At 36.0% G+C, this 26,521-nt stretch overlaps 1 protein-coding gene across 3 annotated transcripts in view; it reads right to left on the bottom strand.

Moving 5' to 3' along the window:
• Nucleotides 1-18,311: 18,311 nt before the first annotated feature.
• Nucleotides 18,312-26,521, bottom strand: part of LOC117716464 (complement factor H-like) — a 52,880-nt gene continuing 44,670 nt past the window's right edge. For all 3 annotated transcript variants that reach the window (XM_076941297.1, XM_076941295.1, XM_076941296.1), the window contains 2 exons: nt 25,191-25,373; nt 18,312-19,080 (listed from right to left, as the gene is read on the bottom strand). In XM_076941297.1, the coding sequence (XP_076797412.1) occupies nt 18,881-19,080; nt 25,191-25,373 (383 nt within the window). In that variant the 3' untranslated portion in view covers nt 18,312-18,880. The remainder of the gene's footprint in view (nt 19,081-25,190; nt 25,374-26,521) is intronic.

Genomic DNA, 26,521 nt, shown 5'->3' on the forward strand with positions numbered 1-26,521 from the left:
CAGCTTGTCAGTTGTAGGCATTAATTCTTGTGTAAATAAATTTCTATTCAGAAAGCTTTCCTACAGCTATTTCATGTAGGATACCACCCGTTTTCTTCTCAAAGTTTCTCTGCTTCATATTGGAGGTTTAAATCTTTTTTCCTTTTTTTATTAGAAATTTTATTTATTTACATTTCAGATGTTATCCTTTTTCCTCATTACTCCCCCCATAACCCCCTATCTCATCCCATTCCTCCTCCACCTTTTCTCTTTTATACCATTTTAATTATATGCAAGTATTATGCTAAAATAGGTGTGCTGGCTTCTGAAGAAAGCATATGTCCTTGTTTAATCATGGCTGTGTTTTTTGTTAGTATCTTGGCATCTAGAGTGACTGCATTTGGACCTCTTCTTATAAATTTTTGGTCTTTTGTTGAGGCAGTAGTTTTACCTTTGGGTTGCTGTTATCTACTCTGGACTCTAACCATATGTCATGGCTTTGGGATCCCTGATTTCTAGTCATGTGTGGTGGCTATGGGGCCCCTGGTACAGAACTGTTCATTATGTCTATGTGGAGTAACAATAACAAAAGAAAATATAAGAAAAGCTAGAAGGGCTGAATAAGAGACAAAAACTCAGGGGAATTTTGGGACTACCCCATGAGGCCAAGTCCCAAGGCTGGGAGGAGAGGCAGCAATTCATAACCCTACCATTTCTTAAGACATGTTTATTATATTTAACATGTATTTTTCTTTATATTTTTTAGCAGAGTATGTGTTTCTTGCCTGTTTGTAAGTTGCACAAAATATTCATAGGTTTTAATGCCAATAACTGGTACTCATTATAATCATGCATCTAATTAAAAATTTATGTCATTTGCACAATTGCTTGAAAAATTTTAGCAGCTTGTGAGTGCACCCCGGATTCCACCAGACACATTCTGGGGGATCCATAGAACCCATAGCCAGCGCTAGCACTCCCCTGCCACTGCGCACCCCTCTTCCTGTCTGAGCCCTGGGCCTGACCTCTGCCAGGCCGGCTTGTGAGTGTACCCCGGATTCCACCAGACACATTCTGGGGGATTCATAGAACCCATAGCCAGTGCTAGCACTCCCCTGCCGCCAAGCGCCCCTCTTCCTGGCTGAGGCCTGGGCTCTGCTAGGCCAGCTTTTGAGTGCACCCCAGATTCCGCCAGACACATTCTGGGGGATCCATAGAACCCATAGCCAGCGCTAGCACTCCCCTGCCGCCAAGCGCCCCTCTTCCGGTCTGAGGCCTGTTGGTGAGTGCACCCCGGTTACTGCTGCCAGACACATTCTGGGGGCTCCACAGATCCCACAACCAGCTTTAGGTAGGAAAACCCACATACTACCCTGAACTCATAGCAGGGTGCCCTGAGTGTTCAGAATCCAGCAGATACCCCCCCCCAGCCCCTGCCGGCTAGCACCCCCCTTCTGTCCATCTCCCGGGTCTGAGGCCTAGACCAGACCTCTGCCAGGTCTGCAGTTGTGTGGACCCCGGATTCTGCCTGAGACATACTGGAAGGTCCACTCAACCCAGAGCCACAGAGGAACAACTGAACTCAGAGTGTCAAACAACATATCCTGAGATATCCAAGAGGAGACACTGCACCCAGAACAGCAGACAAATAGCTGGACTGCTACCTTGGAGGCACCATATCCTGAGGCATCCTAGAGATACCACCATAATCAGTACAGCTGGAAAAAATTATAGAGACATCTGGACCCCTAGAAGACCAAGCAGAAGTGAGACAACTGGAAAGGCAGGCTACAATCAGAGACAGAAGCACAGGTAGCACTAGATTTAACCAGATGGCAAAAGGCAGGCACAAGAATGTAAGCAACAGAAACCAAAGTTACATGGCATCATCAGAACCCAGTTCCCCCATCATAGCAAGCCCTGAACACCCCATCACACCAGAAAAGCAGGATTCAGAATTAAAATCACTTCTCATGATGATGATAGAGGACTTTAAGAAAGACATAAATAACACTCTCAAAGAACAGATAGAAACCCTTAAAGAGGAAACACAAAAATCCCTTAAGGAATTGCAAGAAAATGCAACCAAACGTGAGAAGGAATTAAACAAAACCATGCAGGATCTAAAAATGGAAGTAGAAACAATAAAGAAATCACAAAGGGAGAATACCCTGGAGATAGAAAACTTAAAAAAACGATCAGGAGTCATAGACACAAGTATTACCAACAGAATACAGGAGATGGAAGAGAGAATCTCATGTGCAGAAGATACCATGGAAAACATTGACACAACTGTCAAAGAAAATGCAAAATACAAAAAGCTACTAACCCAAAATATACAAGAAATCCAAGACACAATGAGAAGGCCAAACCTAAGGATAATAGGAATAGATGAGGGGGAAGACTCCCAACTTAAAGGACCAGTAAATATCCTCAACAAAATTATAGAGGAAAACTTCCCTAACCTACAGAAAGAGATGTCCATAAATATACAAGAAGCCTACAGAACTCCAAATAGTTTAGACCAGAAAAGAAATACTTCCCGCCACATAATAGTCAAAACATCAAATGTACAAAACAAAGAAAAAATACTAAAAGCAGTAAGGGAAAAAGGCAAAGTAACATATAAAGGCAGACCTATAAGAATTACACCAGACTTCTCACCAGAGACCATAAAAGCCAGAAGATCCTGGACTGATATCATACAGACCCTAAAAGAACATAAATGTCAGCCCAGACTACTATACCCAGCAAAACTGTCAATCATTATTGATGGAGAAACCAAAATATTCCATGACAAATCCAAATTTACACAGTATCTCAACACAAACCCAGCACTTCAAAGGATAATTGGTGGAAAACTCCATCACAAGGAGGGAAACTACAACCTAGAAAAAGCAGGAAAGTAATCTTCTAAAAACCATAAAAGAAGGTAGCTACACAAACATATCTCCACTGGCAATAACAAAAATAACAGGAAACAACACTAATTTTTCCTTAATATCTCTTAATATCAATGGACTCAATTCTCCAGTAAAAAGACATAGACTATCAGACTGGATACGTAAACAGGACCCAACATTTTGCTGCATTCAGGAAACGCACCTCTGTGGAAAGGACAGACACTACCTCAGAGTAAAAGGTTGGAAAACAGTCTTCCAAGCAAATGGTCCCAAGAAACAAGCTGGAGTAGCGATTCTAATATCAAATAAAATCAGCTTTCAACCAGAAGTAATCAAAAAAGATAAAGAAGGACACTTCATATTCATCAAAGGAAAAATGTACCAAGAGGAACTCGCAATTCTCAACATCTATGCCCCAAATGTAAGGGCACCCACATATATAAAAGACACTTTACTAAAGCTTAAAGCATATATTGCACCCTACACAATAATAGTGGGAGATTTCAACACCCCACTCTCAGCTATGGACAGATCATGGAAACAGAAACTAAATTGAGACACAATGAAACTAACAGAAGTTATGAACCAATTGTACCTAACTGACATCTATAGAACATTTCATCCTAAAAAAAAGAATATACCTTCTTCTCAGCACCTCATGGTACCTTCTCCAAAATAGACCATATAATTGGTGACAAAATAGGCCTCAACAGGTACAAAAAGATTGAAATAATCCCTAGTACCTTATCAGACCACCATGGGTTAAGACTTGTCTTTGACATAGACAAAAGCAACAGAAAGCCCACATACACTTGGCAACTGAACAATGCTCTACTCAATGATGACTTGGTCAAGGAAGAAATTAAGAAAAAAATTAAAGACTTTTTAGATTTAAATGAAAATGAGGACACATCATATCAAAACATATGGGACTCATTGAAAGCAGTACTAAGAGGAAAAATCATAGCTCTAAGTGCTCACAAAAAGAAAGCGGAAAGAGCATACATTAACAACTTGACAGCAAACCTGAAAGCATTAGAACAAAAAGAAGCTAGTATACCCAAGAGGAGTAGACGGCAGGAAATAATCAAACTCAGGGCTGAAATCAACCAAGTCGAAACAAAAAGAACTATACAAAATATCAACAAAACCAGGAGCTGGTTCTTTGAGAAAATCAACAAGATAGACAAACCCTTAGCCAGACTAACCAAAGGGCGCAGAGACAGCATTCAATTTAATAAAATCAGAACTGAAAAGAGAGACATAACAACAGAAACAGAGGAAATTTAAAAAATTATCAGATCCTACTACAAAGGCCTATACTCAACAAAATTGGAAAATCTGGAGGAAATGGACAATTTTCTAGATAGATACCAGGTACCAAAGTTAAACGAGGAGCAGATAAACCACCTAAACAGTCCCATAATGCCTAAAGAAATAGACACAGTCATTAAAAATCTTCCCACCAAAAAATGTCCGGGGCCAGATGGTTTCAGTGCAGAATTCTTTCAGACCTTCAAGGAAGACCTAATACCAATCCTCTTCAAGTTATTCCATCGAATAGAAACAGAAGGAACACTACCCAATTCATTCTATGAAGCTACCATTACACTCATACCTAAACCACAGAAAGACCCAACAAAGAAAGAGAACTACAGACCAATCTCTCTTATGAATATTGATGCAAAAATACTCAATAAAATTCTCGCAAACCAAATCCAACAACACATCAAAACAAATATCCATCAAGATCAAGTAGGCTTTATCCCAGGAATGCAGGGATGGTTCAATATTCGGAAATCCATCAATGTAATCCACTACATAAATAAACTCAAAGAGAAAAACCACATGGTCATCTCACTAGATGCTGAGAAAGCATTTGACAAAATTCAACATCCCTTCATGTTAAAAGTCTTGGAAAGATCAGGAATTCAAGGCCCATATCTAAACATAGTAAAAGCAATATACAGCAAGCCAGTAGCCAACATCAAACTAAATGGAGAGAAACTTGAAGCAATCCCACTAAGATCAGGGACTAGGCAAGGCTGCCCACTCTCACCCTACCTATTCAATATAGTACTGGAAGTCCTAGCTAGAGCAATTAGACAACAAAAGTAAGTCAAAGGGATACAGATAGGAAAGGAAGAAGTCAAAATTTCACTATTTGCAGATGATATGATAGTATACTTAAGTGACCCTAAAACTTCTACCAGAGAACTCCTAAACCTGATAAACAACTTTAGCAATGTGGCTGGATATAAAATCAACTCAAACAAATCAGTAGCCTTCCTCTATTCAAAGGATAAACAGGCTGAGAATGACATTAGGGAAATGATACCCTTCACAATAGCCACAAATAAAATAAAACATCTTGGGGTGAATCTAACCTAGCAAGTGAAAGATCTGTATGACAAGAACTTCAAGTCTCTGAAGAAAGAAATCGATGAAGATCTCAGAAGATGGAAAGATCTCCCATGATCCTGGATTGACAGGATTAACTTAGTAAAAATGGCCATCCTGCCAAAAGCAATCTACAGATTCAATGCAATACCCATCAAAATTCCAAATCAGTTCTTCATAGAGATAGAGCAATTTACAAATTCATTTGGAATAACAAAAAACCTAGGATAGGGAGAACTATTCTCAACAATAAAAGAACTTCTGGGGGAATCACCATTCCAGACCTCAAACTGTACTACAGAGCAGTAGTGATAAAAACTGCGTGGTATTGGTACAGAGACAGACAGGATGATCAATGGAATAGAATTGAAGACCCAGAAATGAACCCGCACACCTACAGCCATTTGATTTTTGACAAGGGAGCTAAATCCATTCAGTGGAAAAAGGACAGCATTTTCAACAAGTGGTGCTGGCTCAACTGGAGGTCAACATGTAGAAGAATGCAAATTAATCCATTCTTATCCCCTTGTACAAAGCTCAACTCCAAGTGGATAAAGGACCTTCACATAAAGCCAGATACACTGAAACTAATAGAAGAGAAGTTGGGGAAGACCCTCGAATACCTAGGCACAGGGAAAAAGTTCCTGAACAGAACACCAATGGCTTATGCTCTAAGATCAAGAATCGACAAATGGGACCTCATCAAATTGCAAAGCTTCTGTAAGGCAAAGGACACTGTCAACAAGACAAAACGGCAACCAACAGATTGGGAAAAGATCATTACCAATCCTACGTTCTATAGAAGGCTAATATTGAATATATACAAAGAACTCAAGAAATTAGATGACAAACAACAAAATAACCCCATTAAAAATGGGGTACAGAGCTAAACAAAGAATTCTCAACTGAGGAAACATGAATGGCTGAGAAACACCTTAAGAAATGCTCAACATCCTTAGTCATCAGGGAAATGCAAATCAAAACAACACTGAGATGCCACCTCACACCAGTCAGAATAGCTAAGATCAAAAACTCAGGTGATGGTAGATGCTGGCAAGGATGTGAAGAAAGAGGAACACTCCTTCATTGTTGGTGGGGTTGCAAGCTGGTACAACCACTCTGGAAGTCAGTCTGGTGGTTCCTCAGAAAATTGGATATAGCACTACCTGAGAACCCAGCTATACCACTCCTGGGCATATACCCAGAAAATGCCTCAACAAATAACAAAGACATATGCTCCACTATGTTCATAGCAGCCTTATTTATAATAGCCAGAAGCTGGAAAGAACCCAGATGCCCTTCAACAGAGGAATGGATACAAAAAATGTGGTACATTTACACAATGGAATATTACTCAGCTATTAAAAATAATGAATTTGGGAAATTCTTAGGTAAATGGATGGAACTAGAAAATATCATCCTGAGTGAGGTAACCCAATCACAAAAGAACACACATGGTATTTACTCACTGATAAGCGGAGATTAGCCCAAAAATCTGAAACAACAAAGATTCAACTACCAGACGACGTGAAGCTCATGAAGAAGAAAGAACAAGTAAGGATCCCTAGGTCTTTCTTAGAAGGAGTAACTAAATACCAAAGGGAGCAAATATGGAGACAAAGTGTGGGACAGAATCTGAATGGGGGGTTGTAGGGAGACCATACCATCTGGGTATTCATTCAATGGGCAGTCACCCAAAATAGAAGCTGATAGGGATGTTAGGATGGGAAAGCTGACAGCAGCCAGATAAGGCTGTCTCCTTAGAAGTCCCCCAGAGTCGGACATACCCAGAGACAGATACCCACAGCTATCCATTAATCTGATCAAAGGTTCCCAATGGAGGAGTTAGAGAGTAAATAGAAGGAACCTTAAGGGCTGGTGGCCCCGTGAGGAGAGCAACAATACCAACCAGCCAGAGCTCCCCAGGGTCTAAACCACCAGCCTAGGAGCACATATGGAGAGACACATGACTCCAGCTGTATATGTAGGGGAGAATGGCCTTGTCGGGCATAGGTGGGAGACAAGATCATGGGTACCCTGAAGGCTGAGCACAGAGGTGGGGGAATCTGAGGGTGGGGAGGGGGGCTGGGAGTAGGTGGGTAAACACCTTCATAGAGGCAGGAGGAGGGGGGATGGGATAAGGGGTTCCTGGGTGGTGGGGGAAATATGGTAAGGGGATAAAATTTGAAATGTAAATATTATTATATCCAATAAAAGAGGGGAAAAAATAGAAAAGCGGTTAGAACCAACATTCTTAATAAAATGTCAGCCCTCTTAAAAAAAAAACTATCTTGATACTAAAAGTTGTTTTGGGAATTGTATATTGCAGAATGATCAGCCTTGGTGTATCTACTCAACAAGCAAGCTGGGCAGACCTGCTCAAACCTCTGAGGTCCGGGAATTCCATCTGGAGGCAGCGAAGACACAGCATCAGAGGATTGTCAACTTGCTCTCCCCCCTCACTCCTCTTCTAATATCTCAACGCCCATAATCAGCTTGAAGAAGCTAATGATGAGTCAGCGCCCCTATTCCCTGGGCTTGGGGACTAAGGTGGTAAATGTTGGGCTGTCTCTCTAGGAAAAAGTAGTGATTTTGTCGGAATAGAGAGGATTAGCTAGGGTTTATTGCATAGCCATAACCTATTAGTAGAAATCTGTATAATTAATATCAAAATGAAGATATAAATTCTTAAATGGCACCAATTTACTTTGTTTACAAATTTTAAGATTTTCATTGGATTGAGCTTCTTAGTAATATAAGAGTGAGATGAATATTGTTACTCCCATAGGCATTGTACCAGTATAACACATTTAGGAATACAAAGCTTAGACCCAGTCCTTCTTTAACTTTTTTAACTGATTTGAGATGGTCAGCCTGTGAGTTAAGGGACTATAACAAATTCATGGCTTGGAGTTTATTATAAGGGTGTTCTCTATGTTTTATTTAGAAATAGCTGAGTGGAGTTAACAGGCAACAGTCCAGATTACCTTACATGGATAGCTGGTTTTCAAAACATCAGAAATCCTTAGAATTGACATGACAAACATTTCAGTATTAATGTTCATTTTCATTAGAGACCTGTCTGCTCTGGACAGCTTCCTATATTGAATTCTAAGAAGAAATTGAGCATCCTTGGAGTTACTCCAGTTGTGGTGAGACAGCCACTAGGCAAGAATTGCCTCTTTCCTTCTGCAGACAAATTACTGTCCAGAAAAGGACACACTTGCAGAATAGTCGACTGATTATATCTGCCTAGACAGAGTAATCAGCCCTTAATAATTCTGCAGCACTAAGGTCTGTCAGATGATCCTGGGCCAGAAGGCAGAAGAACAGATGCTCCAACGTTTTGAAGTAGAGCGAGTGTCCAGGTGTTCAGAGGTCTCTATAAATTGGCTAAGTTTTATAAACTATGATTTGTGCTTCCCACAATTATAGTCAACTCAGTCATTCTGGATTTCTGATGGGGTTGAAAACATATAGCTATTGACCTTAAGAGAAAAGACTTGAGTGGATGGTCGTCAGCTGACATTCATCCTAAAGCCAGGTTCAGAACTACATGTTTTAGTTAGAATAGACGACAGAGGAGCTGGTTAGTCAACAAAAGGATGGACTGGGTATTGGGACTATCCTGTACCTCACTGGTACAAATTGGCATAATTATGTTCTAATTGTATTTTGAGAGAAAAGTTTCATTTTAGCAGGAAGGGTGATGTGTAGGAGGAGCTAAGGTAGGAGGAGTACTGAGAGGAAGAAAAGGAGTAAGAAGAGGAGAAGAAGAAAGAGAGGAGAAGCTAGGTGAAGAAAGAGAGAAAGAGGGTGGAGACAGGGAGGCAGAGGTTCAAGTATCTCCACCAGTCAAAGATAGTTGTTATATCTAGGTTGGTCAGTGGGTTACACCTCTGATTGAACAATTCCAAACTTATAAAGCCTATGATTAACATTATTTTTAAAAAATGTATAAATGCAAAAAGGAAAAGGGGGCATGGGATAGGGGTTTCTTAAGGGGGGTGGGGGTGGGGAATAGGGAAAGGGGATGTCATCTGAAGTGTAAATAAAATATCTAATAAAAAAAGAAAAAAGAAAAAAAAAAAAGGAAAAGGAAAATTTTAAAGTATGAAAGATATATATATATACATACATACATATATATATATGTATGTATGTATATATATATAAAATCTTTTTATACCAGCTGCCTATGAGAAGCTGAAACTAACACAGCTCTCTGGGAGACTTTTAGGTTAATGGAATCAGTTGGGAAAAATGTTCTCCAACCTGTTGATCTGCCTGCACATTGCTGTAGGTTTTCCAATTTTGTGAGTTTTCACCCATGGTGAGTGGGCTTTGATGATGTAACTGTCTTTGAGTAATTTCTGCTTCTGTAAATAAACACTCATGCATGTATTTATATAAGTAACTGTTCCTTATTTAAGTCCTTTTCTTTCTCCCACCCACATGTTGTAAAAAATAAAACTCAGACTCAAAATATATTTACAAATACCTTGGTCATATAACTAGGCTCTTACCTGACTAGAATAGTCACTTAAGATAACCCAATTGATATTTTTTATTTATATTGATATTTTTTATTTATACTTATTTATATTTTTATGATATTTTTATTGATAACCAATTGATAACCCAATTGATAATTCTTGCCTTGTGGTTGTCTCTGCACAACTGGAGTGACTCCAAGGATGTTCAATTTTGTCTTAGAATCCAAGATAGGAAGGTGTCAGGAGCAGACAGGTCTCTAATCAAAATGAACATTAATATAGAAATGTTTGTAACGTCAATTCTATGGACTTCTGATGTTTTGAAAACCAACTATCCATGTAAGATAAACTGGACTGCTGTCTGTTAACTCCTCTCAGCTATTTCTAAATAAAACATAGAGAACACCCTAACAATAAACTCCAAGTCATGAATTTGCTATAGTCCCTTAACTCACAGGCTAACCATCTCAAATCTGTTAAAAAAGTTAAAGAAGGACTGGGTCTAAGCCTTGTATTCCTAAATGTGTTACACAGGCACACTGCCTATGTGAGTACCAATATTCATCTCATTTTTATATCAATAAGAAACTCATACCAATGAAAACCTTAAATTTGAAATCAAAGTAAATTTTGTACCATTTAAGAGATTATAACTTCATCTTGATACTAATTATACAGATTTCTATCAATAGGATGTGGCTATGCAATAAATCCTAGTTAATCCTCCCTGATCCAACAAAACCTCTACTTTTCCCTATAAAGACAGTCCAATATTAACCACCTTAGTCCCCAAGCCCAGGGAATAGGGACACTGACTCTTTGTTAACTTCTTCAAGCTGATTAAGGGCGTTGCGATATTAGAAGAGGGGTGGGGGGAAGAGTAAATTGATAAGCCTCTGACACTGTGTCTTCACTGCATCCAGTTGGAATTCCCGGACATCAGTGGTTTGAGAGGGTCTGCTCAGTTTGCTTGATGAGTAGATACACCGAGGCTGTGTATTCTGCAATATACAATTCTCAGAACAAGTTTTAGTATCAAGAAAAAAATTTTTTTTCCTAGAGGGCTGACATTTTTTTAAAGATGTTGGTTCTAACAACTCTTCTTTTTTTTTTCTTTTTTGATTGGTTATAATATTTGTGCTTCAAATTCTATCCCCTTATCCCATCCCCCCCTCGTGTTTCTATGAGGGTGTGATTTTCCAGTTTCTATGATGTTTTTTCCATTAACATAAACTGCCTCCTAAACTTCTTAATCCTTCCATTTGTGTTATTAAATCTCCTATTTTCTTTTTTCTCTTTTTTCTCCTTTTTTCATCTTTTTTAAAAATTGGCTATTTTATTTACCTTTCAGATTTTATCCCCTTACTCCACTTCCTCCCACCACCCAGAAACTTCCTATCTCATCCCCCTCATGCTTCTATGAGACAGTGCCTGTACCTACCCCCCTACTACTCCCTCCCCACCCTCACTTCCCGCCCCCCCCCCCATTCTGTGTTCATTTTTTATGGGACCAAGAAATTCCTCTCCCACCTATGCCCGACAAGGCCGTCCTCCACTACATATACCACTGGAGTCCTGGGTCCATCCCTATATGCTCCCAGGCTGGTGGTTTAGACCCGGGGGGGCTCTGGTTGTTTGGTATTGTTGCTTTCCTCCTGGGGTCACAAACCCTTTCTGCTCCTTCAGTCCTCTCTTTAAGTTCTCCATTGGGAAACCCTTGATCATATCAGTGGTTAACTGTGAGCATCGTCCTCTGAGTGTGTTAGTCTTTGGCAGACCTCTAAGGAGACAGCTATATCATGTTCCTCACATTATGCACTTCCAGCCATCCACAACAGTGTTTAGTTTAGGTGGCTGTACATGGGATGAATACCCAGGTGGAATGGTCTCCTGATGGCCCCTCCATCAGTTTCTGTCCCATGTTTTGTTTCTATATTTGCTCCCTTGAGCATTTTTGTTACTCGTTCTAAGTAGAACTGAGGCATCATCTCTTGGTCTTCCTTCTTCATGAGCTTCATGTGGTCTGTGGGTTGAGTCTTCGCTAATCCAAGCTTTTGGGCTAACATCTGCTTAACAGTGAGTAAATACCCTGTGTATACTTTTGTGATTGGATTAACTCATTCAGGATAATTACTAGATCCATCCATTTACCTATAAATTTCTCTTATTTTTTTTTAAAGATGAGTTTTATTTTGTAGTATAGGATCTACCCTGGAGAAGTTTTTATTTGCCTCTGAAAATGATGTGCACACTGTTATTTTTTTTTTTTTAGTTAGCATGCTCTGTATATATCTGACAGGCTTGATGGTTATATTCATTAGTAGTGTGAAGTGTGTCAGATGAGTTTTACATTATGAAGTAATAATTTTAAAGATCAAGACAATATGTCTAGCATATCATTCAATTCTAGTGTTGTACAGTGTATCTGTCTGTCTGATTACTACACATTTAAAAGGATATATATATATATATATATATATATATATATATATATATATATCCTTTATATATATATCCTTAATGGTTATATATATATATATAACCTTAATGGTTAAAATAGCTTGGTGTATTTCTTGCTTTTTTGGGGGTACATAAATACAATTTTTATAGGTTAGTCACACACATACCTAATTGTTAGCTATTTAATGAATTGGCTTTTTCACTATACAATGACCTGTGGTTTTCTATTTTAGTTTTGGTTTAAGTTCTATTTTGTCGAATGACAGTAACCATTATGCTGTCTTTTACTTCCCACCTCCACGACTATCTTTTTAATTCCTCTGTTGCAATCTTAATGTGCTTTATCTCTAACATTTGCATGTTGCTTCCACATTATCTTCATGATGATAAAAATAATGGAGTTCTTACAGGTAATTGAGTTAGAAAGTTCTTTGCTCACTAATGGAGTTAGTCCCATTACAAAGATACATAGTGTTCTTCTTTGCCAAGGTGCTGCTGGGAAGCAACATTTATGAAAAGAAGGGAAGGCAAGCCCTTGACAGGCACAAAATCTCATCTATGTCATTGTGTAGAACTTCATGACATGAGAGTCTTTTCAGCCAGCATAGCCAGTAGATGCAAATTTGTTATAATGGTCCTGACAGACAACTAACTTCACAACTGTTAAATTAAACACAATTATTTTTGTAACATACTTTTACTAGTAATAGTAAAATATTTTTGAAGTGTCATTAATTGGTCTTTCAACGATCTAATTTCATATAATAAAAAATTATGAGATATCTACTCAATTTTGATCCTCTATTTATACCTGCAATTTCATCTTTAGAAATCTTTCTTTAAAATAACGTGTTCATTGTTCAATATTCATTATATTAATGATAGAGATATTAAATAATAAAGATAAAATTAAGATTCTTCAATTTACACTGCAGTTATACTAAGAATAGTCATTTTATACTGAGAACACTCTCTGTTTAAATCAATTTAAATACTTAATGTTCTATTTACCATTGCACTCAACATGGAGCTTTTGAAATGTTTTCTGGTTACCTTAGTCAAAGTAATGCTGAGTTACTGTTCTCCATTATTAGCGTATTAGATTGCAATTCGTAATCCAGGAAAAAAGATTAAAAACCCACCAGTATTTGCTGAATAAATACCATTTTCACTGTCATATAGTTAACAAATAATGCTCATCTAATGTAAATTATAATGTGTCTTAAAAGATATTAAATAGTAACTCTTTTTTTGGGGGGGGTGTTTCAAGACAGGGTTTCTCTGTGTAGTCCTGGCTGTCCTGGAACTTACTCTGTAGACCAGGCTGGCCTCGAACTCAGAAATCTGCCTGCCTCTGCCTCCCAAGTGCTGGGATTAAAGGCATGCGCCACCACCGCCCGGCCTAGTAACTCTTCATATTATTATATCTAAAGAAAAATTATTTTTCTATATCTTTTACTGTATTTATTATAATGTTTATTTATTTGGCTAAAATGTATGTATATGTTCATTGCTTGTTTATAAGTTATATAGAATATTTTTAGTTTTTAATGTCAATATTTTGACAGAGATAGAATCATATGACCAATTATATTTTAATTAGAATTTATAATCACTCGAATATTTCAATGTACCAAATTATTATTTTAGAAGTTTATACACAAAATGCTTCTTAGTTTTATTTATAAATTCAAAAGAATTATGTAGCCCTTAGTTATATTCATTAGTAATGTTAAGTGTGACAGTTTTGTTGTTACGTGTTTGTGAAATGATATTAATTTGAAGAATATGATGATACATTTTACATTCACCGTGAATAAGAGAGTTAGATTCAAAAGCATTTGCTAATATTGGAGAGATTTAAGAACTTGCTAGTTAGAGAAGTACAAGCTATTTCTTTGCCATTGATATTCTGTGCTAGGACACATCACATTTTGGATTAGGAGTTTTGAATGCACTACTTTTGCATTTGTGGCAACTGTCTCTCAAGGTCCAGATTAATCATGACACAACAGAAGGTTGCAGTAATGGAATAAATGTGTTAATCAAGACTTCAAATATAGCTGGAAAATATGTTAGTAATATGCATGTGTCTTTCTAAACAAAGATTCATCCATATAATTTACTAATAACTGTATCATGATTTTGTGCAAAAGGGATAATTGATATGACCATCAATGCACTGTGTGCTAAATACAGATGATCCATTTGCCTTTTGACAATCCAGCTTTACATAAGCTCAACATGATGCCATTACTGGATAGAAATCTTTTGAATTTCTCTTCATTTAAGAAGTATGTTACATCTTTCCATACTTTCCTCTGATATTGCACATGCATCTGAAAGAAAAATTACCAAAAGTTTATTAAGTAATACATAAACCTACAGAAACTCAACTTGCAAAAACTATTTCTCCAACTATTTAAATATATATAAAATAGTGACTTAGCATTTGTAAATATGGAATAACAAATGACATCAAAATAATGTCTAATGTGCTAATTAAATTTCATCATCAAAGATTCATAACATTATTGAAATGAAAAATGTTGAATTTTAAGATATTCATATTTGTTTGCATTGATTTAAGTGTTGGGCAAAGGTACAAAATTTGAACATTAACATGTATATGATGTTCGGATGTAATAAGTATATTTAAAAATACTGTTATTAAAAACTCAAATATCAATTGCTTTCATAATGTTCATCATTTACTCTTACTCATAAATATTATTAGTGATTAATATTTCATGAATTTTATTTGATAGTTTTTAAATGCAAGTCTATCAAATTATCACCCTGGAAAAGTAACAAGCCTGGTTAAAAGCAGCTTCGCAAATAACTACTCTGTCTCTTGAGCTTATATTGCTAGAAAATTTGGAAGATAAAATGTTTTGGTTCATGCTGTCTCCCATCAATGTGTCCACTGTGCCATCCTGCCTTACAGCTCAGCTGATCATGCACTACACTAAAGCTTGGACTAAATGCTTCAGAGTAGGTGTCAAAGTTCCATAACCCATCTCCTGTTGCATCATCTGGCCTCTTGCCACATACTGGTCAGATGGGAAGTCCTAGTGACCTCTCTCTGCTGAGGAATCCATGAAGAGTAACCATTGATAGTAGATGAGCTGTCATTTACTGTTTCTGAGAAAACCTGCATTACCTATTATGAGCTACAACATCCAATCTAGAAGCCTTGGCACAATGAGTACAGTGAGTACAGTTTATCACTGGGACTGTGTCTGGCTTGAACATGTACAGATACTGTGCATGCTGCTACAGTCTCTGTAGGTTCTTATGCCCATGGATCCTGCTGTGTCCAGAGGAAACACTGTTTCCTTGGGTCTATATATGCCCTCTGGTTCTTGCACTCTTTCTACCTCCTCTTCTGCATAGCTCCCTAAGCTGTGAGGTTGGGGTGGGGTTGATGCAGACATCCCACTAAGGAATGCATGATCTAAAATTCTTCATACCCAGCACATTGTCTACCTGAAAATGTCTGTTTTCTTTCCTATCTAATACAGAAGGAGCTTCTCTAATTTTAACTGACTAAGGCACTTAACTCTGGGTATAGCAGAATGTCCTTAAGAAAGTCCTTTCTGTGTTTAGAGAGAAAAGAATGTATCAGCTCCCACTACTAATCAAAAAGCAATTGACATTGTTTGCAAAAAAATAGTTTTATTCAATAAAGTCTCATTGGGTGTATTAACCACACTTAAAGGTAGGTCCCGTGCCCAGCATTAGACAGCAAACACAACCAAATCTAATGGTATTTTAGTCTACTTTTTGTCTCACATTTCTTTGGGTATTTCTTTTGTCTAATTGGTGTTTTGACTTTTTATGGTTTGCAATATTGTATTTTATGGTCTTGGTTTTTTTGCATACGTTAATCAGTTTTGTTTCTTTTGTTTATTTGTTTGATTGATTTTATTATTTTGCCTGTTTGTTTTCTAAAAAGAGAAAAATGTTCATGGATTTGGTGTATGAAGAATATGAGACAAGTTGAGTTGAGAAAACCATGATCAATATAATGTATGCCTTTTTTTTTTCAATTAAAAAATAGCATGCTCTCACTAAGTTATCTTAAAAGTTAAGGTTAGGTGTTAGAGAAATAAAGGTAATGCATGTCACCAGTAGGGCAGAAAGACCACAGGATATCAGATGACAAGGGGAAGTAAATCAGATGGCTTTTTAAAATTAGTGTACCAGGAACACAAATGCGGGTCCTCATACAGCCTGGCTTTGGGGGTTCCAGGATTGTGAAAAGCTTCCTGTTGTTCATACACGTGGCTATAATGGCTCAGGATGCAGATGCTGATGTTCACATAAAATGGATGTGAGGTTGTGAGTCGGCTGCAATAAAAATCCAATTATTTTTAGAAGATGGGTTTCATTGCATAGCAATTCTTCAGGATCTATCCTGAAGAATCTTTGTTATGCCTTGGGAAGTGATATGCACCCTGCCCTTTTTAGTTAGCATGATCTTCATGTATCTCACAGGCTAGATTTTTATATTCTACAATAGTGTAAATTGTATCAGATCAGTTTTACATTTTTTGTAAATAATATTATTTTGAAGATCAAGACAATATGTGTAACATATTGTTTAATTCTACTGTTACTGTACAGTGTTTCTGTCTGTCTTTGACTATTTGTGTTTTTTGTTTTGCTTGTTCCTTGACTATTTGCATCTATTGTATTGCTAGTCCCTCAACCTAGAACTGACCTGAATACTTGTATGTATTTCAAATGATATAAAGGCAAAAAGGAGGAGGGGGGATGGGATAGGGGGTTCTAGGGAGAGGAAATGAGGAAAGGGGATGACATCTGAAATGTAAATAAACAAAATATCCAATAAAAACACAAACAAAAATAACTTTATAAGAGGGTTATGCAATATTCTAATAGTTAAGGTAACCTAAGTATATTTCTTCCTTTTGGTGTATAGATGTATTTTTATAAGTTAGTTATACATATACCTACTTGTTTGCTATGTTGATGAATCAATTTTATAATTACACATTGATTTGTGGTTTCCTTTTTGTTTTTTAAAAGACCTATTGTGTCTGATGTTAGTAACCATAGTACTGTCTCTGCTCCTGTATCCATGGACTGTCTTTTTTATTCCTCTGTTATGGTCTTAATAGTCATTCTTCTTAATATTTGTATGTGGATTCTATATCACCTTTTTATGATAAATATAATAGGGTTTCCCAGATTATTGGGTAGAAGGTTCTTTTTTCACTAATGGAGTTAGTTCCTTTACAAAGAAATCTAAGAGCTGTTTCTTGCCAAGGTACAGACAAAAGCAAAACCTATGAAAGGGAAGGCAAGCCCAGGTCTAACACCAAATCATATGCTATTATTTTAGACATGCCATCCTGTAGAACTTTATGACATGAGTGCCTTTTCAGCTAGGACATTCAGTTTATGGTGCTTTATTATAGTGGTGCTTTTAGACAGTTAACTTCACAACTGCTAAAATTAAACACAATTACTTTTGTAAAGTACTTTTAATGCTAACAGTAAAACATTTCATTGAAGTTTGGATAATTTGTCTTTCAACTTTCCAATTTCATATACCAAAAGGTACAAGCTATCTCCTAAATTTTGAATCACCAATTTATTCCTACAGATTTATCTATAATAATTAACAATTTTCTATGTTGGAAAACTTAATGTATTTAGACATCTTTACTTAAAACAGTATGTTTGTTTTTAAAATTCATTATATTAATGGAAGAGACATTAAAAAGTAAAGACAAAATAGATATTTCTCAATTTATACTGGAGTTACATCCTGACTAGACATGGTACAATGAAAACACTGTCTGTTTAAATCAATATAAATACCAAATCTTCTATTAATCATAGCAAGTGGGGCTTTTGAAATGTTGTCTAATAGCAACTATTTCTAGTGTTATTTCTTAAGATTAATTAGATTTAAATAAAATTTATTGCATTTGTTGTTTCCCTTTATTTGGGCAAAAAGTTTGTATATGTTCATTGCTTGTTTATAAATTATATATAATATTTTTTAGCTTTTAATGTCCAATGATTGACAGACATGGAATCATAGGCCTTAGTTACATTTTAATTTAATCATATAATCATCTGAATCTTTTGTTGTGCCAAATCTTTATTTTAGATGTTCATACACAAAATGCTTCTTAGATATTTTATTACAATAAAAAATTATGTAACATTCATACTTATTAGGAATGTTAAGTATAACAGTTTTGTGCTTGTATGTTTGTTAAATAATACTAATTTGACGACTGAGACAAACCATCTTCCATTCACTGGGAATCAGAGATTTAGATATAAAGGTATGCATAATGATTGGAGCAACTTAAGAAAGTGCTGGATAGAAACAAACACTGAAGCAGTTGCATTTATTTCCTGGCCATTGATTTTGTTCTAGGTCACATCCCATTTTGAATAAGAATTTTGAATGCACTGCTTTTTTTTTTTTGCATTTTTGCCAACTGTCTCTTGTGTCCAAATTAATCCCCATTTGTCAACAGAAGGTTGTACTTATGGAAGAAACGAGTTAATGCTTCAAACTTGAAACTGTGTTAGCAATGTGCACACACCTTTCAAAACAAAGAATCATTAATAAAATCTACTAGTAGTTGTAACTTATTTTGAGCAAGTGGGATAATTGATATGACCATCAATGCACTTCGTACGAAGTTCAGGTGATCCTTGTGCCTTTTGATATCCAGTTTTACATATGAATTCAACATAATCCCCTGACTGGATATAGATCTTTCTATTTTCTGTCCACCTGAGAACTATGTTCTGTCTTCCCATAATTTCTCTTGTTAAAACACATGCATCTGAAAGAAAATTTATAAAAAGTATTCATTAATTGATACATAAACCTATAAGAAATCAACTTTAAAGCATCATTTCCTAAAGTACTTTAAAAGCCTATATAAAATAGGCACATAGAATTAGTAAATATTGAGTAGCAAATGGAATCAAAATAATATGTTTAATGTGGTAATTAAATTTTATCAGCAAATATTGCTAACGTTTTTGAAATAAAAATGTTATATTTCAGGATATTCATGGTTCACATGATTTAAGTATTGATAAAAGGGACAGAATTTTAACCTTGACATGTGTTTGATATTGAGATCTAATGTTCAGTGTGATAAGTACATTTAAAAATACTGCTATTAAAAACAAAAATATTAATTGCTTTTATAGATATCTTTATTTGCTGGTACTGGTAGATATTAATAGTCATTAATATTTCATGAATTTTATTTGATAGTTTTCAAATGGAAATCTATCAAATTACAGCTCTGGAAAGTAAGAAGCCTGGTTAAAAGCAGCTTCACAAATCACCACTCTTGCAATTGGGCTTATATTGCTAGAAAATTGGGAAGGTGGAATGTCTTGGCTGATTCTGTCTCCCATCAATGTGTCCTCTGCGGCTGTCCTACACTACAGCACAGCTGATCATGTACTATAGTAAAGGCTGGGACAAAGGCTGGGACTAACTGCTACAGAGTCCCATAACCACATCTCCATTGCAATATGTGGTCTACTGCCACTGTCTGGTTACAGGAAAAGGGTTACAGACTTCTCTCTGCTGATGGTTTCTGAAAAAGTAACCCATTCTAGTAGACAATCTGCCATTAACTTTCCTGAGAAAACCTGCACCACCTATTTTGAGCTACAACATCCACTGTAGCACTCTTGACACAGTCTGTACCTTGTACTCTGTGATGTCTCTGCCTCAATCTCATCATGATTCACAAAAACAGTGGTTCACATTTTTTCCAAAGGTGTTAATTTCAGGCAACGAAGCCAATGGTGCTACCTGGAAGTAACCCCCACATTTCAGCCTAAGATACATCTAGAGAAGATGGCTCCCTCTTAAAAAATCCATAAATATAGTTTAGAAAAACTGATCCATCATATGTGCAAAAAGGCACAACAAGTATTTACAAATTGGAAAGCCGCAAGACTCATCCCTAGATCTAATACACTTTCAGTAACAGACTCCCAATATACTGAAACAGAAAAAAAGTTAGTCCTTCCGGTCTGCACCCGAGCACCGAGCAGATCTTGGGCTTCAGCTCTGCACCCAATCCCATAAAACCCAGAGGAGGTTGGACTCCCAGGAGCTCTATCCCTGGCAGTATCTTAGGTAAGGAGACAGCAGCAGCTGCCCCAAACAAGGAGTAACTGGGATCCACTGAGACCCAGGAATTCATTCATCCCTGGCCTGAGGCACTGGTTCCTTCCAGTCTGCACCTGAGCACTGAGCAGATTTGTGCCTCAGCTCTAACCACAGCAGCAACACACACCCCAAACAGTTCTGACACAACCAAGATAATAGGAAAGACAGGCTCCAGTCATAGACAGCACAGGTAGCACTAAGTAGACCCAGATGGCAACATAAGCATCAGCAACCCAGGGTGTTTAGCATCATCAGAACTTAGTTCTCTCACAATAAAAAGTCCTGAATTCCCCATATCACCAGGAAAGCAAGATTCAGATTTAAAATCACTTCTAATGATGATGATAGAGGACTTTAAGAAGGACGTAAGTAACACTCTCAAAGAAATTGAGGAGAACACAGGTAAACAGGTAGAAGCCCTTAAAGAGGAAACACAAAAATCCCTTAAAGAAGTACAAGAGAACACAACCAAACACGTGAAGGAATTGAACAAAACCATCCAGGACATAAAAATGCAAGTAAAAACAATAAAAAATCACATAGGGAGACTACCCTGGAGATAGAAAACCTAGGAAAGAAATCAGGAGTTATAGATGCAAGCATCACCAACAGAATACAAGAGATAAAAGAGAGAATCTCAGGTGTAGAAAATATTGTCACAACTGTCAAAGAAAACATAAAGTGCAAAAAGTTCTTAACCCAAAACATCCAGGAAATTCAGGACACAATGAGAAGCCCAAACCTAAGGATAATAGGTTTAGAAGAGAGTGAAGATTCCCATCTTAAAGGGCCAATAAATATCTTCAACAAAATTATAGAAGAAAATTTCCCTAACCTAAAGAACAAGATGCCCATAAACATACAAGAAGCCTACAGAACACCAAATAGACTAGACCAGAAAAGAAATACCTCTGGTCACATAATAATCAAAACACCAAATGCATCAAACAAAAAAAAAGAATATTAAAAGCAGTAAGGAAAAAAGGCCATGTAATATATAAAGGCAGACCCATCAGAATTACACCAGACTTCCGGCCAGAAGATCCTGGACAGATGTCATACAGAACCTAAGAGAACACAAATGGCAGCCCAGGCTACTATACACAGGTCTGTAAATGGGCAGTAAGTAGTAGAAGTCCAGTTATCCTTACCAATTTTGGAGAAATGAAGCAAAATCAAGCATAGGAAAAGAGCTCACTTACTGATGGTAAAACTGGATTTCTACCCACAGAAAAATGAAATTAGACACTTTCATCTGGTAGAAAAATCCACTGAGCTCGGATCTACAACCTTAACATAATGCCTGAAACACTGAAACTTTCAGAAGAAAATATAAGGAATCCACTTAAAGATACAAGGTAGGCACGAACTGTTTAGTTAGAACACTAACAGTACAGAAACTAACACCAAGTATTAGTAGATACAACTACTCAAAAATACAATTTCTATACATTAGAGACACATTCAGCAGAGTAAAGCCAGACTACATATGGAAGAAATCCTTGTCATCTACACTTCAGACAAGTGGTTAATACCTAGAGTTTACAAAGGTTTAAAAACTTTAAATCCAAGTAACCATGCCCATCAATCTAAACATCCAATGAATGAAATAGGCAATTTATTTGCAAGCTTCTTACGATAAAGTTTATTTTAGTTTTTTAAAAAATGTTTTTATGGGAATTCTAAAATGTGATCCACCAGAACCAACTTTGTTACCTCCCAGGAAAGTAAGGATAGTTCAACCCATATACCTGAATGATATCCTGCATTATGTAAATAAATGATAAGCAAATGATCACTTTTTAAAATATAGTAAACACATCTGATAAAACTCTATGTATAGTCAGGATAAAATGTATGAAAAATTTAGGTTCAAAAATGATAGTACAGAAGAATGATCAAAAGCCATAATGTATATGACATAACATATGATATACCTAGTACCACCTTCATTTTGGATGTACAGTGCCAGAAAAGATTGACTATGTGATCAGCAATAAGTTAAAGACATCCAATCTTTTTGACTACAGTATCAGAATTTGATTTATAACAATGAGAAGATAAAGGATGTTAATTATTGAAGTGGGGGTCAAATCAATAATATTATTCTACATGCTAAATTGTTAAGACTCACCAAATTATAAGAACTGAAAACAAAACATACTACCAGTATGAATTACCAGTATACAAAAATCCATTTTCTATAAAGAAGTTCTATGTTTTTGGATAATTAACAAAAGAAGAAATTTCATTCACAGTAACTTCACAAAATAAAATAGCAGTGAATTTAATAACACAAATTAAAGATTTCAACCATGGCAATGAGATTACCAGAAAACAATTTAAAAAGACAAAAATGTAAATATGTTGTATACTAATAACTAGAAAGAATTAATATTTATAATAAAATGTCTATGTTTTTAAAAAGTAACAGACTATATAAAACCTCATTGAAATTCAAATAACATTTTATATTAAAAAGAGAAAAAATTCTAACATTTGTAAAGAAGTATAACAGAATGTGTAAACAAATGGAACTTATAATAAATATCTGGAGATATTACACACACATATACATATATGTATACATATATGTATACATATACATACAAACACATCTCTCTCTCTCTCTCTATATATATATATATATATACATATACATATATATATATATCTTATTTTCAGATACATCATGAGCCACAGTAATGAGAATACTATGGCATTGGGTTACACTAATGAATGAAAGAGAATGAGACTTGAGAAACTGATCTATGCACCTATAGTTAGTTGATCTTAATAGAGAACATATGGTGGAGAGATGATATGGTCTTCAATAAATGATACAATAAAAATAGATATTTATGAAGAGAAGATTAAAATTTCATTTCATCCTCTCAAAACTGGCAAAAATCAACTCTCAGTGGATGAAAGACGTAAAGGTAAGAACAAAAGAACAAAACCACTAAAATTAGAAGGAAAAAATAGAATAAACAAAGAAACACTTCACTGGGATTGGACAATGACGGTTTGAATGTACAGATGGAATGCCAAACCATGAGCGAGAAAGCACATCTTGACCAATGGAGTTAATCACAATGAAGTACTTGTGTATAGCTGAGAACATAATAAATACTATTAAAAAATGACAGCCTGTAGAATTAGAGAAAATGGTTGTCAGTTTATTTTATTGTCAGTGATTTATATATATTATATAGGGTTTTCCTATGTCAAGAATACATATGGAATTGGAAGTACTTAAAAAAAAAAAGTAAACCAACCAAAACTGGGTATTAAACAGATATTCCTCAAAACAAGCAAGCAAGCAAGCAAGCAAACAAACAAACAAAAAGAACACATGCCAATGAGGAAAAGAAAATGCTTAGTAGTATTATCTCTTATGGAACTGTCAAAGTTTCAATGAGATAACTTATCACCCAGTTAGAATGGCATTATAGAAACAAGTGTTAAAGAACAGCAAATGTTCCTGTGTATGTAGAGTCAAAGAAACTCATCTGTTCATGGGTGTTTTAGTTACATTGAGTTTCTATGGAGAACAACATGGAGAAAAACTAACAACCATTTTCTCTAATTCTAAAGGCTGTCATTTCTTAATAGTATTGATTATGTTCTTGGCTATATACAAGTATTTCTTTGAGATTAACTTCATTGGTCAAGATGCATGTTCTCCCTCATATGTGTGTGTGTGTGTTTGTGTGTTCAGACATAACATATAATTATATTTATCGTTTTAGTGAGAAAATTATAGTTGTGGACATTAAGTAAAATGATCCAACACAGGAACACAAATGATTTGTGTTCATTTTCACACAGTGGAAAGTAAAAATAAAACTTGAATGCAAGGCAAAGTTTAGTAGAAATAGGTGGTATATTGTAAAAGGGCAGAGGTATATCTTTGAAGCTACATCTGATTCATGTAAGGTGTGGTGGTTTGGAAAAGAATGCTCCCAAAGGCTCATAAATTTGATTGCCTAATCATCAGGAAGTGATGCTCCTACATAAGGATTAGGGGATGTGGCCTTCTTGAAATAGGTGTAGCTTCATTGGGGGATATTTGTTTTTAAGGGATAGGCTTTGAGGTTTCAATAGCTCAATATAGGATTAGTGGCTCTCTCTTTCTGTTGCCTGCAGATCTGGATGTAGAATTTTCAGGTACTTCTCCAAAATGTCTGCCAACCTGACACAGTGCTCCCTCCATGATGATAATGAATTCAACCCATGAAACTGTAAGTAAGCTCAAATTAAATGCTGTCTTTTATAAAAGATGAAACAGTCATGATGTCTCCTCACAGAAATAGCAAGCTGACTAAGACAGTTTAATGGACATCTATGCAAAAAGCAACATCTCAATAATAAAGAATGAAATATATAACCGCAATTTTCAGTCTGTGAGTTGTGATGTTTCACAGGGTTCACACCATCAAAAACCACAGATATTCACACTCCAATTCATGAAAGTAGCAAAATCACAGATATGTGGTAATAACTAAAACAAATTTATGGTTGATAGTCACCAGAACATGAGGGTTGAAGCTTAAGAAGTTTAGAACCACTGATGTATAATTTTATTTTCTACTATATTATATATAAAAATCTTGATTTCCACACATGCTTATATTTGGAAGTCAAACAATCATCTAATAGCACTTTAACTGCTGAATGTTTTATTTTTCTCTGAAAAAATCCTAATCATGGAAGTGACTTTTTCACAATCCATGAGGAAAGGATACTTACGTAAACACTTTGGTGGCTTTGACCACTCTCCATTTTTGCAGGTTATGTTCTTGCTACCCTGCATTTTATAGAAGAATTGGCACTTATACTCAACTGATGATAATGGCCCATATACTGGTAATGGAAAGGAGGTGATGTCTCCATTGTCAATAGTTGGAGGAGGCCCACATTTCCCTGTTGAATCTAAGGAGACAACAATTGAGTAGTTGAGAGTTCAAGTCAAAGTACAAGCTTAAGCAGAACCTGTAAAAGTACAGTGCTAATCAAGACTTTGGTGATGGATGTGAGGCTATAGAAATGATTGCCTCAAGAAAATTTATTCCTAAATAATGAGAATTACATTGTAAATGGTTCCTTTCTTCTTACTGAAAGCACTTACTAAATAAATGCAAGCCTGTCTGGTCTGAATCTTTTCAGTGCTGGTCTTTAAAACTGCTGAACAAACAGATGTTAGTGCAGGCTGTCAGAGTTTCTTTGTTTTGAAGACACCAGATGTTTACTGTTCTTCTTACCACATATTCTTGGTCTGCATCATCATTTTTGTAGAAACGCACATTTGCGGATAAAAGCTTAAAGTTTATAAGCACACAGAAGGCAAATGAGGTTTCCTGAAGAGTCAAGGTGAATGCATGCATCTATATGCAATACTTTTGTTAAGTACAACTGATTTCTTAGATATAGGATTTGTAGAAAGCAATACAGGAAGAGTGGAGAAAATGAGAATTCTTGTGTAGGAACTTCAGGACTCAGCTACCTGCATGATGCTGTGCTATTTGGTTCTCTTTGAGACTGCTAATTGAACTGACAAGGCCACTGGAGAAGATGATATTCATGTAATGACATTATATTCTGATGAATAAAGTTTCAACAGGAACATTCTAAAACAAACTGAACTCCAATGTTGTTAAAAAAAAAACCCAAAAATTAAAATTCCAAACAAAATATTTTAATTTAAAGAAAAATGAGGGGAAAAGTTAGGCATAAGTTATGTATGTGCATATTCATGAGCTGAGTAAACTCACACAGGATAAGTCCTCTGGAGCTTGGGGTGATACATACTAAAGATGTCATCTTGAAGGAAGATCTGTAGGTAGTCATTACAAGCCACTTTGGACCAAAATCCAAAAGAAAGTCACCTCTCATCTACCACCAGGGAAGCCATAGGAAATGATAGATAATCACTGTAAGCTTGAGTTATATGTCCTGTGGTGCTAGCCTTTTTCATAAAGACATTTATGATAACTTTGTCAGACAAAAGAACATAAAAGATTTCTTATCTATAGCAGTGATTTTCCCATAAAGAATAACTACTGACATTCATTACATTAGTA

The sequence above is a fragment of the Arvicanthis niloticus genome, chromosome 10 (genome assembly GCF_011762505.2).
Source record: "Arvicanthis niloticus isolate mArvNil1 chromosome 10, mArvNil1.pat.X, whole genome shotgun sequence".
Lineage (NCBI taxonomy): Eukaryota > Metazoa > Chordata > Mammalia > Rodentia > Muridae > Arvicanthis > Arvicanthis niloticus.